General features: G+C 38.7%; 2 protein-coding genes across 13 annotated transcripts in view; one reads left to right on the top strand and one right to left on the bottom strand.

The window, feature by feature from the left end:
• The window catches only part of Ofd1 (OFD1, centriole and centriolar satellite protein), a 54,132-nt gene extending 42,669 nt beyond the window's left edge, over positions 1 to 11,463 (top strand). Inside the window, exons 20-23 of one of the 2 annotated variants that reach the window (NM_177429.3) lie at positions 4,705 to 4,859; positions 5,466 to 5,618; positions 6,078 to 6,145; positions 6,978 to 8,003. In NM_177429.3, coding sequence (NP_803178.2) covers positions 4,705 to 4,859; positions 5,466 to 5,618; positions 6,078 to 6,145; positions 6,978 to 7,020 — 419 coding nt within the window. In that variant the 3' untranslated portion in view covers positions 7,021 to 8,003. Of the gene's footprint in view, positions 1 to 4,704; positions 4,860 to 5,465; positions 5,619 to 6,077 lie in introns of both variants that reach the window. The other variant, XM_006528839.4, reaches the window with a different exon arrangement.
• The window catches only part of Gpm6b (glycoprotein m6b), a 150,091-nt gene continuing 145,263 nt past the window's right edge, over positions 9,003 to 13,830 (bottom strand). For 3 of the 11 annotated variants that reach the window (NM_001177962.1, NM_001177957.1, NM_001177960.1), the window contains 2 exons: positions 12,555 to 12,645; positions 9,003 to 11,084 (listed from right to left, as the gene is read on the bottom strand). In NM_001177962.1, the coding sequence (NP_001171433.1) occupies positions 12,565 to 12,645 (81 nt within the window). In that variant the 3' untranslated portion in view covers positions 9,003 to 11,084; positions 12,555 to 12,564. Of the gene's footprint in view, positions 12,646 to 13,830 lie in introns of all 11 variants that reach the window. The other 8 variants (NM_001177961.1, NM_001177956.1, NM_001177959.1 and 5 more) reach the window with 4 other exon arrangements.

Below are 13,830 nucleotides of genomic sequence, written 5' to 3'. Positions count from 1 at the left end.
CATACTCATCAAAGGAAAAAAAAATGTACCAAGAATTCTCAATTCTTAACATCTATGCTTCAGATGCAAGGGCAGCCACATTCATAAAAGAAACTTTACTGAAGCTCAAAGCACACATCGCACCCCACACAATAATAGTGGGAGACTTCAACACGCAACTCTCAGCATTGGACAGATCATGGAAACAGAAACTAAACAGGGACACAGTGAAACTAACAGAAGTTATGAACCAAATGGATCTAGCAGGTATTTATAGAACATTTCATCCTAAAGCAAAATAATATACCTTCTTCTCAGCACCTCACGGGACCTTCTCCAAAATTGACCATATAATTGGTCACAAAACAGCCCTCAACAGATACAAGAAGATTGAAATAATCCCATGCATCCCATCAGATCACGACAGACTAAGGCTGCTCTTAAATACCAACAAAAACAATGGAAAGCACACATATACATAGAAGCTGAATAACGCTCTACTCAATGATAACTTGGTCAAGGAAGAAATATAGAAATTAAAAGCTTTTTAGAATTTAATGAAAATGAGGACAGTTCATACCCAAACTTATGGGACACAATGAAAGCAATGCTAAGAGGAAAACTCACAGCTCTAAGTGCCTCCAAAAAGAAACTGGAGAGAGCTTACACTAACAGCTTGACAGCACACCTGAAAGCTCTAGAACAAAAAGAAGCAAATTCACCCAAGAGGAGTAGACAGCAGGAAATAATCAAACTCAGGGCTGAAATCAACCAAGTGGAAACAAAAAGAACTATTCAAAGAATCAAGAAAACCAGGAGCTGATTCTTTGAGAAAATCAACAAGATAGATAAACCTTTTGCTAGACTAACCAGAGGGCACAGAGACAGTATCCAAATTAGTAAAATCAGAAATGAAAAGGGAGATATAACAACAGAAACCAGGAAATCCAAAAATCATATATATCTTAAAACAGTTATTCCTCTTGTTGAATATTAACAGTTGAAAATAATAAAATTATGTTCTACAAACATCATGGAAATATTATTGATAATTTGTCTCACTGCTTGAAATTAGCATTTTCTTAATGTTTAACTTCAAGGAGCTTTTGCTATTTTGAAAAATTTAAAATATACTTTCTGATAAAATAATTTCTCTCCTATAAACACTGATAATCTTTTTTAAATAAACTGATTGTTAGACAATGTACACAGATATATAATGTATTTTAAATACTCTCACTATGTCAGGTGGTATCATATAAGGGCTTTTGAATATATTTCTTAATGATTCATTTTTAATATTTTATGCTCTTTTACTGTGCTTAACTCCCAATGAATATTTTGTATGTTTTGAAACAATTTAGTATTCAACATTAGATATAGGATCCTCAGTTATGGGTAGTATTACATATTCATTAATGATATTTTTAGGATAAGGATATGAATATAAAAGCTGAACAATTTTTTACCTATTATTTGATTCTCAAAATACTCAATATTATTATGTTTGATGTATAAAATGCATTTAAATAAGAAAAAATAAGAAAAAAAACCCTGAAGTAATGGTCAAGCCCACTGTATAGCTTTACTGTTGCAACATTTTAGTATTTATTGTCTTACTGGCTTCATTTATTTCATAAATTAGGATAGAAAAACATATTTCAATCTTCAGAAAAGTCATATGTTATATTGTCACCGAAAGAAAGTGGTCATCAGACTTCTGCCTGGCTATGCTTTTTTCTCTTCTTCAGTTTATCTACTTCTCCCTCAGGTGGTAGAGGGAGCAGAGAGCAGAATTGAGAGGAAGTTTGTCCTTTCTTCCAGCCCAGTCAACAGCCAGGTCCCTTTCTTCTCAGCCACAAACTTGAGAGGAAATGTCTTACTTTAGGTTGCCTATCTGCCCAAATAGGAACACCATTAACATTCCTGTACTGACTGTTGTTGTGTGTCAACTTGACACAGCTGGAGTTACCACAGAGAAAGGAGCTTCAGTTGAGGAAATGCCTCCATGAGATCCAACTGTAAGGCATTTTCTCAATTAGTGATCAAGTGGGGAGGGCCCCTTGTGGGTGGTGCCATCTCTGGACTGGTAGTCTTGGTTCTATAAGAGAGCAGGCTGAGCAAGCCAGGGGAAGCAAGCCAGTAAAGAACATCCCTCCATGGCCTCTGCATCAGCTCCTGTTTCCTGACCTGCTTAGGTCCTAGTCCTGACTTCTTTTGTTGATGAACAGCAGTACGGAAGTGTAAGCTGAATAAACCCTTTCCTCTCCAACTTGCTTCTTAGTCATGATGTTTTGTGCAGGAATAGAAACTCTGACTAAGACAACCCCACACACAACATAACTCAAAGCCACTCCATAGTAGTTTCATGGTCTCTGGAAGTACTCTAGAAGTCACAGTACTCAGGAAGGAGAGGAGCTACTGAAAAGGAGCAAGAGATTTTGATTATACTTATTCCTGAGTAAGTAAGTGTGCTTTGGGAGACAATTCATTTAACTAGACCCAAGCAAGCACCTTCTCTCTGTTGGGCATTGCCTAAGGGCTAGGTATATTCATTGAGCCAAATCAAGCTCCTGCCTTCATGGAGAGTGTGGGTTAAGAAGGTGGGGCAATGAAGGAGTCTAAAGGCTATCACTGAGCAGACGGTGCACCTGGCCATGTTCAAAGCCGAAGGAAGTAGCCAAAATACTAGCTAAGGGAAATCAGTGAGTAGCTAGATGTTCTGCCTTGAGATGTATAAGCAATCATGGCTCTTGAAATAGTTGATAAGTAGCATTGGTTATGTTTTGGTCATTTGAGAAATGCTTATATATTCATTTCTGCCTCTTCATCTAAGAACAACCCCCCCCCAAAAAAAAAAACAAAAATAAACAAACAAGAAACAGTAAAAATGTGATGTCCTTGAGGTTCCTAATGCTTCTGGTCTTGGCTTTTGTGTCCAACACGTTTCTATATAATTCTGCCACTTCCTCTCTCTTCCCTCTTCCCACTTTTTTCATCCTGCTCTGCATCTTGTTTTTCTTCCTTTCCCTGCCTTTTTTCCTTTCTTCTTTTTCCTTTATCTCAACAATAATCTTATTTTGTCATTGCTCTTCCCTGTGGGAAAGTAGAGCCATTTGAAGTAATCTCTCCTCTACTGGAAGGGAGGGACAGGGTAAGTGTGTCTCTGGAAAGAAGTGTGACTTTTGGGTATTTTAATTGTATGAAAAACATATATTGAATGGCTGGCTGGCTGGATAGATAGATAGAGAGATGTGTGGCCTTTTTTCAGTAAAGCTAGTTCTTATTCCTGCTAAGCATCTGGGACAAGGCACAACACCAGAGTCTGAAATCCTTTGGTGAACCTGTGGCATTGTTGCTGATTAGCATTTTTTGAGTGAAAAAAAATGTAGGTCATGGGCTGGAGCTGAAAGAATGGCCAGCATCATCATCTGTGAAACTGAGACTTATTTAAAAGGCAGGGACCTGTGCCAAGAATGAAAGGGAACAACAGACAAATAAAACATGAAGCTTGCTAAGAAGAAATAGAAGTGGGAAAAATACGCACACATGATTTTTTTCTTTCTTTTCTTTTTTTTTTTTAGAGAGGGGGTATAATGTATTGGCAAATGATGTGCTGGCATATTTATGTATCACTTGGAGGGTAAGGAGGACCTCACAGAGGAACTGTCTGTAGCAGCAAGATGAATTGGATAAGCACACAAGTACTGGTGGCTCAGTGGATCTGGGATAAACTCTGATGCCTGGGCTGCTCTTTAACTTGTGGGCTCAGCCTCTTGAGTTGCTAACATCATAGATGTGTATTTCCATGGCTTACCTAGACAGAGATGATGAAAGAACCAGTGTAACCTGGGGAGGAGGCTAGCATTTTGGGATTTCTCCATTTCTGTGACCAGAATCCCATTAAAAACATGATTGTTAGGCTGGGGAAAATGGTCAGAAATGAAGAAAGACATGGAAATGATTAGGGGTTAGAGATGGGTTAGTGGCTAAGAGCACTAAATGCTCTTCTAGAAGACCCAGCTTCAATTCCTATCATCCATATGGCAGCTCACCACTGTCGGTAACTCTAGTCCCAAGTGATCTGATGCTCTCTACTGGCCTTCTCAGGCATTGCATGCATGTGGTGCAGATACACATGTAAGCAAAGCACCTGTACACATTGAGTAACAATGGAGAGAAAAAAAAGGATGACCCCTAGCAAGGACCAGGATCAGTATAGCTTGAACTGAATAGTGGTGGTAGTGCCAGAGGATAAAGGGGAGGAGGGAGAGTTTTGTTCTGTTTGGGGATAGGAATGTCTCGAGCATCTTTTTTAGGCGTAGGGAGAAAGGGTTTTGAAATTACTGTGTTTATGAAACCCCTATTGATGCGCTAATAGTTCTAAAGATAGGGGATGGATTGTAATGAAACATGAAGGCAGAACTGTAGAATTTGCTATGGAGAGGCTGAAGCATGGAGAGAAGAGATGAATGAAGAGGATATGGTATGGAAGGACGACTGTTGGGGTCATTCATCGTGTGGTGGCTTATATCCATCTCAGGAAAGTAAAAGTCTAGGAGGGTTGCTAGGTGTCAGTCTGTGAGCTAGAAGATAATAAAAATAGACCAGCAGCTTAGAGCAGGTCATTAGAATCAGTAGAAAATCAAGCAGGCCTGCAGAAGACTAGATTTGAAAAATCTGATGCTGGTAGCTACTCACTCACTCTGTTTTCTGTCCTTTAAGGTGCTGTTCAGAGCCAAACTGGAGAACAAGACGAACAGGAGCTATGGGAGCTTCACATGAAAGAACGCAGGCAGAGAGAAGAACAAAGGCATAATGAACGGCAAGAAGCTTTAGAGAGGGAAAGAAGAGAGCTGGGAAAACTAGAGCAGGAGCGGGTACGGTGTCCCTTAAATCTCTGTATACATTTTTCCAGTGGGCACGGCACCTTCAGCAGGTACCTTGAGCTCAAGGCTGGGAGCCAGTAATGCTGTGAGATCAGAGAAGCAGCAGGTGACCTCAAAGGCATTCTCTTTCCCTTCCTGTTGTGCTCCTTCTGAGCAACTTGGTTTTGAAAAGACATCCACATGTATTCTCATCTGTTGTATACCTTCCCTCTGTATGTGCACTCCAGGAGAGCCAGCTTGCCAGTTGGAAGAACTAGGGCAAGAAGGTGCATCTAGTCAATCTACAGTGACGTCTAGGCACATACAGCTTTTCTACCTCTCTCCTTGCCGTTTTTGTTCTGATTTTAGTGCTAGGCAGATGGATTACTCTTGGCTAGTTAACATGCCTTAAAAATGTTCCTTGGCCTCCTGGTTAATCCCTTCCTTCCTTGAAATGACATGTTTGTCTGATGATAGCAATGACTTTAATTTTAAGCACTTTCTCTGGTATGCAAGTTATGCTACCAGAATAAGGATCTTATTAGTATGATTTTTAAGACTGAGAAGCTTATAAACTATGTTCATATATTTCTTCTTTTGCCGCTGGTCTGTTTCTAGAGGATGATTGAAGAGTCACTGAAGATGGAGATGGAAGAAGAATTAGAAAAGAGTGTTCAAGACCAGAAAGACAAATCAGCTCATTGTGAAAATACTTTAGAAAAATACATGAAAATTATCCAGCAGAGACAGGAAGAATCAAATGCAGATAAGGTGCCTATGCTGTGGCTAGCAGTCAGATGGCAGAGGAGAGGGGAGGCACTGGGAGCCTTATTCTGACACCTTGGGACATGTATTCTTTATTGAAGACACAAAGATTAAAGGCCATAAAGTGAATACTTGAAATAGAACCAGGATTCTGTAAAATATATACACTGTTGACAAAATTTCAGCCTTAGTTTAGGTAAAACATTGAAGAGATTCTAATTTTTAATTTTGTACCTAATAGGATATTTTATTGAGTTATAGATTGTGAAACATTTTTTCTGTCTGAATTATGAATACTGAAAATACATGCTATGTGTTATTTTGATGTACTTGCTAAGTTTCACTTTAAAGTGGCTCTTAAATATGTTTCCAAAATAATTATTAGAGAAATCAAAGTGTACTATTTCTTGGCCTTTTTCTGAAGTTAACTTGTTTCAAAATTTTTCTTTCTCCATTCTGTGTCAGAGCTCCAAAAAATCGGGCAAAGAATGCTCACTAGTGGACATGATGATGCCTAGTGACAAGGATGAAAGGTATGGCTTCCTTCAAACATGTCCCTCAGGCAAATCAGTATTGCTCATGTTACCAGATAAAAATGATCAGATACTTGAGCTTGCCTTAAAGAAACCATTGGATTAGTAAAAATTACTCCTTTTGAAAGTTAGTATATGATAGTATATTCTGGTAATTCCAGCACTCTGCTGCCTGAGACAGGAAGATCAAGAGTTTGAAGCTACCTTGGGCTACATAGTAAGACTCTCAAAAGTTATGAATTTAAAAGGGATGGAGGTTTACTTCAGTTAGCAGAGTGTTGAACTAAAAGGTAGAAGTCCCTGGGTTCAATCCCAGACACTCATAAACAGGGCATGGTGCCACATGCCTGTAATTCCATTACTCAGGTAGAAGCAGGAGGTATTTAAAAATTTAAGGTAAGTTTTGTTTACATAGGCCAGCCTGAGGCACAGGAGGCCTTTATTAAAAAATAAAACAGAACAAAATAAAAAGCCACTGGCCTCAAAAAGTCGATTGTGATTTGACTTGTGAAATTGACCCTAATACTAATTGTAAGTGAGAGCAAAAACACGACAAGAAAGGAGGAGGACCATTCTGAAGATGTAGAGCAGTGCTTCTTAGCCTTCCCAATGCCGTGACCCTTTAATACAGTGCCTCATGCTGTGGTCACCCCAACCAGGAAGTTATTTTCATTGCTACTTCTTAACTGTAATTTTGCTACTGTAGGAATTGTAAATATATGTTTTCCGATGGTCTTAGGTGACCCCTGTGAAGGGTTGTGACCTACAGATTAAGAACCTGATGATGTAGAAGTTGGCATGAATTTTTTAAACATCTAATTTTTCTCTTTAGTTCTCCAGGATTTTCTCATGAAGAACCAGATGACATGTGGTAATAACATTAGCTGTCTAGTTTCTCACAAGAAGTCACGTAATATGTGTTCTTGTTTTTCTGGAATTAAAGTTGTCAAAAAAACTTTGTGTATTTTTTTAACATTGTTTTAATTTTATACCATAATGTCTGAGACAACAGTAACAGAGTCAGCTGAACCCTTCCCCCCTCCCCTTTTATTTTTGGAGACAAGATCTCTGTGAAGCCCTGGCTGGCCTTGAAGTCACAGATTCGCCTGCCTCTGCCTCCCTTTGAAGGCATGCACCACCACACTTGGCCCATGTAGTCCTCTAGCCATGGCATGTATTCATTGTTTTAAAATGACATTCCTCTCTCTGGCTTTGTCTTAAGTTACATCTATTTGAAAACTTATCTTGTCACCTTCCAGGCTTGCATTTGCTAAGTTTAAGCTGTGTGCCTCCTGCTCCACACTTGGGCTATAATGTGTAAAACAGGAAGCCATCCTCCCAGCACAGTTTTGTCCCTGGACATGAACACAAATCTTTTCATTGTAATGTCTATAAATAATATTTTGCATCTGGTGTGGTTAAACTTGTAGGTTCTCCAGTATTCATATGTTTGAACCCTAGTGTGATGGTATTAGCTGGTGGGCCTCTGGGGCGTGATGCCATGAAAGCAGACCCTCCTACATAGAATGAATGAGAGCGCAGTCATCCCTTTCAGAAGTACCAAGAACTTGACACTGTACAAACCAAGGCCTGACCCTTACCAGGCACTGAACTTGCCAGCACTTTGTTACTGAGATTCTCAGTCTCCAGAACTGTAAAAATGAAACAAAAACTCCAAAGTTCTATTCTTTACTCCCTACCTTGTCTAAGATTATTTTTGTAGCAGGAGTAAGCCAGCATCTTTACTGTAGAATCCTTTAATCTTATTTATAATGGATAATGGGTGAACTTGTTGATTTTTAAATATTTAGGTTACTAAATATTTTAAATATTTTAAAATATAATAAAAAGGTAACTTATAACTCTGACTTCTTTTTTTTTTTTAACCCTCCAAGACAGGGTTTCTTGGTCTAGCAGTCATGGCTGTCCTGAAACTCACTTTGTAGGTCAGATTGGCTTCAAACTTATAGAGATCTGCCTGTCTCTGCTGCTCAAGTGGTGGGACTAAAGGTGTGTGCCACCACCTGGCTCATTTCATCCTTTAAAGTGTGTGTGTGTGTGTGTGTGTGTGTGTGTGTTTAAACCAGAGGTAATTGGAAAAACCTGTGTCCCCCAGAGGTTCCTATGTTTGATGGTAGAATTACTGTCAAGGTTACTTGTGGTTGTGTTAAAGCACTCTAGTATTTATTCAGGAGGCTTATCCAGTGACACAGTGCAGCCTGAGCAGACGGTGTTAAGTGAGACAAGCTTCATTACATTGGAGCTCCTGCTCATTTCCCTGCAGTGCGTGAGTGAAGGGGAATGATCCAGAGGCAAGTCCTCATTTAGAGGTGCTGTGCCCAGAATGCTAAAGGCACGGCCTCACATGGAGAGCAAATGCATAGGCACCCTGACAGGGTTCTTTCAAGTTAGACAAGGAAATCCCCACACAAATTTAGTGCTGCTGCTTAAAGAATCAACTTAGACTTAGCTTTCATTATATCCCCAAATATACCTTTCCCCCTAGACTTTGGCTTATAAGTCAACAGTTTATAGACCCTTATTCAAGTTCCCCATTTTTTCCTTTGCCCAAGATTAAACTATGTATGTGTCAATCCTGTAGGTAGATGGCTTTTTATTGGAGAAACTAGTTGGGAAAATTCTGTGCGTTTCACACTCAAGTGCTAGTAGCATTTTATACAAAGTACAGCTCAGTGGGCTACAGTATTTTCTCAATTTGCTCTTGCTAAAAACATTTTGCTTGTGTTTGTGTGCACGTGCAAAATGAAACCAGTAGCAGTCTTCCATGGACTATATGTCTCTACCTATGTAAAATCTTGATGATGTATATTATTTAAAAAAAATGACACCATACCGCGAACAGAGAAAGATAGGATTTATGTATGGTAAAAAGGCAAGCGAATGAAGCTATAATTTTATTTCATTATTCTTTAGTACATCCACAACTATTTCCACCTAAATAGATCTTTAAAATAAGCATACACAAGTATTGACTATTATCTACAAATATTTATTGTAACACTTGAATAGAACTACAGGAAGCCCTTGGCACTGATAGAAAATATTGATTCACTGTTAGGTTACAAAAATTTATACATAGCAAAATTTAATGCTCTTTACATAAAAAATATTAGACTACTTCAACAAAACTTTCAAAAGTTCCTGGCAATAGCTACCAGAATTAGAAAAGTAAAATTAGGCTTTAGACACCGCCTCTTCTAGAACACTGGACTCTTAACAGCACCTCCACTGCTGGAAACAATAATTCTGTCATGCAACAGGAAAACAAAACACTAAGCTATCTTGGAACAACTGTTCTACACAGAAGAGAGCGTCTCCCAATTAAAAGGAATCCAATTAGGCGTTTCTCGGCATTATCCAAAAGAAAAAAAATCCAAATGAAATATTATAGTTGATGTTCAGTTTTACTAGCATCTTGATAAAGATATGCTTCCTTTCATTTGAATACATCTCTGCACATGTATATGTTTTAAAATCCAGGAAACAGCCAAACCACAAGTTAACTCTTAACATGAATATACATAGTTAACCCTATAGTATGCAGCCCCTTTGAAAAGCACTGATGCACCCCACAGTTATATGGATCATTCCAGAAAGAAGAACACAAAACTTACCATCACTAATACCCAGTACCTATTAGTCACTTAATGTTCTGGAACACAATGAGTTAGAAGGCAAGTTTCTTTTGAAAATGGCTTAAACTCAAGCAGTTTTCTTGCTGAATATCAAACATTATTATTCCAGGAAATTAAGATTTAGATAGGAAAACAGTGAAATAAATACCAACCCTAATTTAAATTACTTATGTATTAAAGTCTATAAAAGTAGAAGGTCAGAGGTCTGTGGTCAATTTGCAGTTAGGTTTTAGATAGTTGATATGAAACTGTAAACTCACTGTCCAGACCACTTAAAAATGGTTTAGAATGGTAGTCACTTTAACAAGGTAACACTTCTTAAGAAAGATATTCATGGAACAAAATAATCTATGTAGGAATTTTGGGTTTCTGGTTACAATATAAATGATTAGAAATTGAAAGCAAATATTAAGGCAGAGCTGACATTTATTTCCAAACAATAGTGATCACCAAATCCTCAGTCCCATTTTGTTCCGATGTGATCAACTGGGAAGCTCATTTTGCAGAGCTCGGGTCAGAATCCAGCTTCTGCACTGATACATTTAGCACACTTGCAGCTCATTTTCCTATTACTAGAAGATAGGTTTCTCAGTGGCTTGGGAAACATTCGAATGTGTGAGACCGTGAGGGTGCTGAGTTTTAAGTTTGGAAGAATCACATTATCTTTGATGAGCCAAAGGTTAATAAAGGTCAGTTATCAAAAATGAACTTGACACTGATTCTATTTTGATAACACTTGAAGACAGGTGGCATATGTAAATCTAGGGTCATATCCTTTGATTCTGGCATGCCATAGGTCCCCAGTAAGGAACGTGATGTGATTCTATCCCGTGTTAAAACTGCTCTAGCAGTTAACTGGACATGCCACGACTTTGCAAAGGATGAACGGTCATTCTGTCAAAAGTGTTGCCTTTTAAAATGGCTAAAGTGAAACCTCCAATATTTGTTCTAAAGAAACTGATTTACCCACTGGAAGGTTTTCCTAGAGATCCACCCCAGCAGTTTGAGACAGACAGTGAAATGTTGGTACGTCTACATTAGTTTGGTGGGATACACATCTGTACTGCAGAGCAGCTGTCTGATGATGTGTCAGAGCTGTGAATTCATTGGCTGACACGCTCTGGCAAACACTTTTAAGTGTAAGAATTGAGTTGTTCTTTTGAGCGAGACTGGATATCTTGCAGTTCCTGCTCTTCCTTTGCTTTGATATCCTGGTAAGCCTGCATTTTGCTTGCATCCTTTAAGTAAGCCCAGTTAGAAGACAGTATCATGAGGAAGTGGATCTGGAAAAGAAGGGTGAGCATGATGGCTAGTGAGCATGTGAGAAGGCAAAGCGAGCTGCTAGTCACATTAGACGGATCAGCTGGAGAAGGGCGAGGGTTATTCGCTATTAATACTCTTCTGCTGGCAGAGCTGGCAGACACGGAGCATGCTCTACTAGTTTGCTTCATAGTAGGTTGAAGAAACGTTAGTATGCACATATAGTGAACTTGGGAATAAAATGACCAAGTTATTGTTAAGAAGTAAAAATGAAATATATGACAGTGTTTTTCACCATTTTGAGAGTAATTTTAAAAGACAAATGCAAAAGTTCAGAAACATGTTGCTTTTTATGTTTAAAAATGTGGAGCAAAGACTTATCTGTGGGTAAAAAAAAAAAAATCCCCCCAAAGGCCTACAAAGTGTGAAAAATGTTCATTTTGAGTAAATGACTATAGAAGTATATATTTACCATGAAGAAATTAAATGAATGTCAAAACCAAAATTAAAAGCTAAGTATGAAGTCTATATGTTAACAATTTTTTAGCAATGAAAACTATTTTCTCCCTTTTATAACTGCCAGTATTTCATTTCCTCTAAGTTCATTTCACATAAAAATCCTTATCATTCTTTACAGTTCCTGTGGCATACACATCCTTCCCATGTATTTTCCCATTGCCCGAAGCAAATCTACACAGCTCAGTTTCCTTAAAGGCCACATTCCCTTCTCATACCATACTTCCTTCTCAACGTAGATGAGACCTTCAACTCTGGGCCCAACTTCTCTTCCCATTAAAATCTTACATGTAATTTAAGAACCTAGTTATGAGGGAACAGTTGCTATGCAGCAAGACAATTTAAAGTTACCAGTTTTGTGGGTTCTAAAGAAGTGATGGTGTTGTATCAAAAATATGTAATCTTTTTTTTTTTTTTTTCAGAAAAATCAAATGGGTGATACCCTTCAAATTTTTATCTGGCCTAACTTGGCATCTATTTGGTAAGGAGCCAACCATGTGTTATAAAAATCTTTAAACTTAATTTTAACTATACTTGCAAAATCTTGTCTAGAAAGGTGTGACAAAATGAAAGCTAGGTTCTAACTTTCCTCCTTTGGCACTCGTTCTCTTTCCCGTCACTAAGGCTGGTTATCAAGCAAGCAAAACTAACGGAAAAGACAGGTGTGTCAAGGTATTAATATTCCATTGAGAGATACTGACTGCTCAGAGTTTAAGTTCAAGAAAATTATTTTTCAAAGGATGCTTACCGGAGTCAGTAAATAACAATCCTTTTCAAACTGTGGGAATAGCCAGACCCCATTCTTTTGTAATTCACATACAGTAAGTCCTATTTAGTCTACCATGCAAAGTGAGTTAACTGAAGCTATTTACAAACTACTGTAGCAAAACTGCAGAAACCTAGGCTCCGCTTTAGTCTGGAGTGTCAGTGGTGTTCATGCTACAGAATTGAGCTCCTAAATCAAGCTCCTTATTGACCTTATGCGATTTAGAACTTAGTGCAGCAGTCTTCCCGACTCTTAAACTTCAAAACCGCATAGTTATATGTAGTAGCCATCATGTAGATCAGCTGGTGGAAGAGAACAAAACAGAGCGGTAAGATACAGGCAGTGAGGGTGATGGTGTGACACCTCTAAAACTGGACAGGGCTAAGTGCCAGCTCAGTCTGAGGGGTTTCTCCCCACCTTCTCCTCAAAGCAGAAGAGTTCTCTCGTCTAGCACATGCCTCTTTTCTGAGCACACATACATAATGGAAACCTTTGGCTCTGCCCTCAGTAAGCTTATTAAAAAGCCTTGGATGGATTTCAAGAATAACAAGATAGCAAGCTGGGTCAGCAGTATAAGAGATGAAGCTCAGGGCCCTATTTCTTCCCATCTGTCCCAAACTGCCTGCTCAGCAGCAATTAGTCTTCCTGCCTGTTGCTCAGCCAAGAGAACAGGTCACGGCCATGGTGAGTTCATGGGAAGGAATGACTTAATGCTTAGGAAAACGGAGAATGGGTCATCCCCAAGCAGCTGAAATCTCTTTAGTCTCCCAACCTCAAACTAGTTTTCTACAAATCATAAACCAAGCAAAACAAACATGCATGCAAGCCTGTTTGCTTATAAGTTGATTCTCATTATGTGCAGATTCCAAGTTTGGCAACTTGTAAAATATGTAATCACCAAACCAGTATTTTCTCACCCATGACTAGGCACGTTCAAAGCACTTAAGGATTTGAGTGCCCTTATGTGCACAGTCCCAGCTGAGGTCTACTGAAGTGATACTTTGCTGCACTTGTTTTGCACCCACAGTAAACAAGCATCCAGTGTCACATTTGCTAAAATAGTTCCCAAGAAAAGGGTACAAGTGCCTTCCAGAGCTAATGTGCATGACAGAACCTTTAGGTAGGCATGGGTGATAGTGATGTTGCCCATGAACTCACTAGTAATATATCAACAGTATTCGCTAAGGTGTCTTACACTGAAATCTACATGGGAGGACATGACCAAGAACCTCCTCTATTTTCTCCAGCAGGCTGTGTTCAATATATACAACTTAGCATTTATATTGCCTTTATAGAAGATTATTTCTGCACATAAGGAGATCAACTATATATTACCTTTCTATTTGGAAGTCAATATTTCTTTGCAGAGAATGGGCAGTGCCTCACAAGAGTCTCTGTCCCTGAATGAAATCATGGAACTAATTGCTAAGTGCAATAAGGCAACATGCTATGCCTAGTCAGCAGGTGTTGGTACCCTCTCTTCTTTC

Source organism: Mus musculus, chromosome X, assembly GCF_000001635.26.
Source record: "Mus musculus strain C57BL/6J chromosome X, GRCm38.p6 C57BL/6J".
Taxonomy (NCBI): domain Eukaryota; kingdom Metazoa; phylum Chordata; class Mammalia; order Rodentia; family Muridae; genus Mus; species Mus musculus.
Note: the sequence above shows the minus strand (reverse complement) of the source record. Positions and strands in the feature narration are given on the sequence as shown.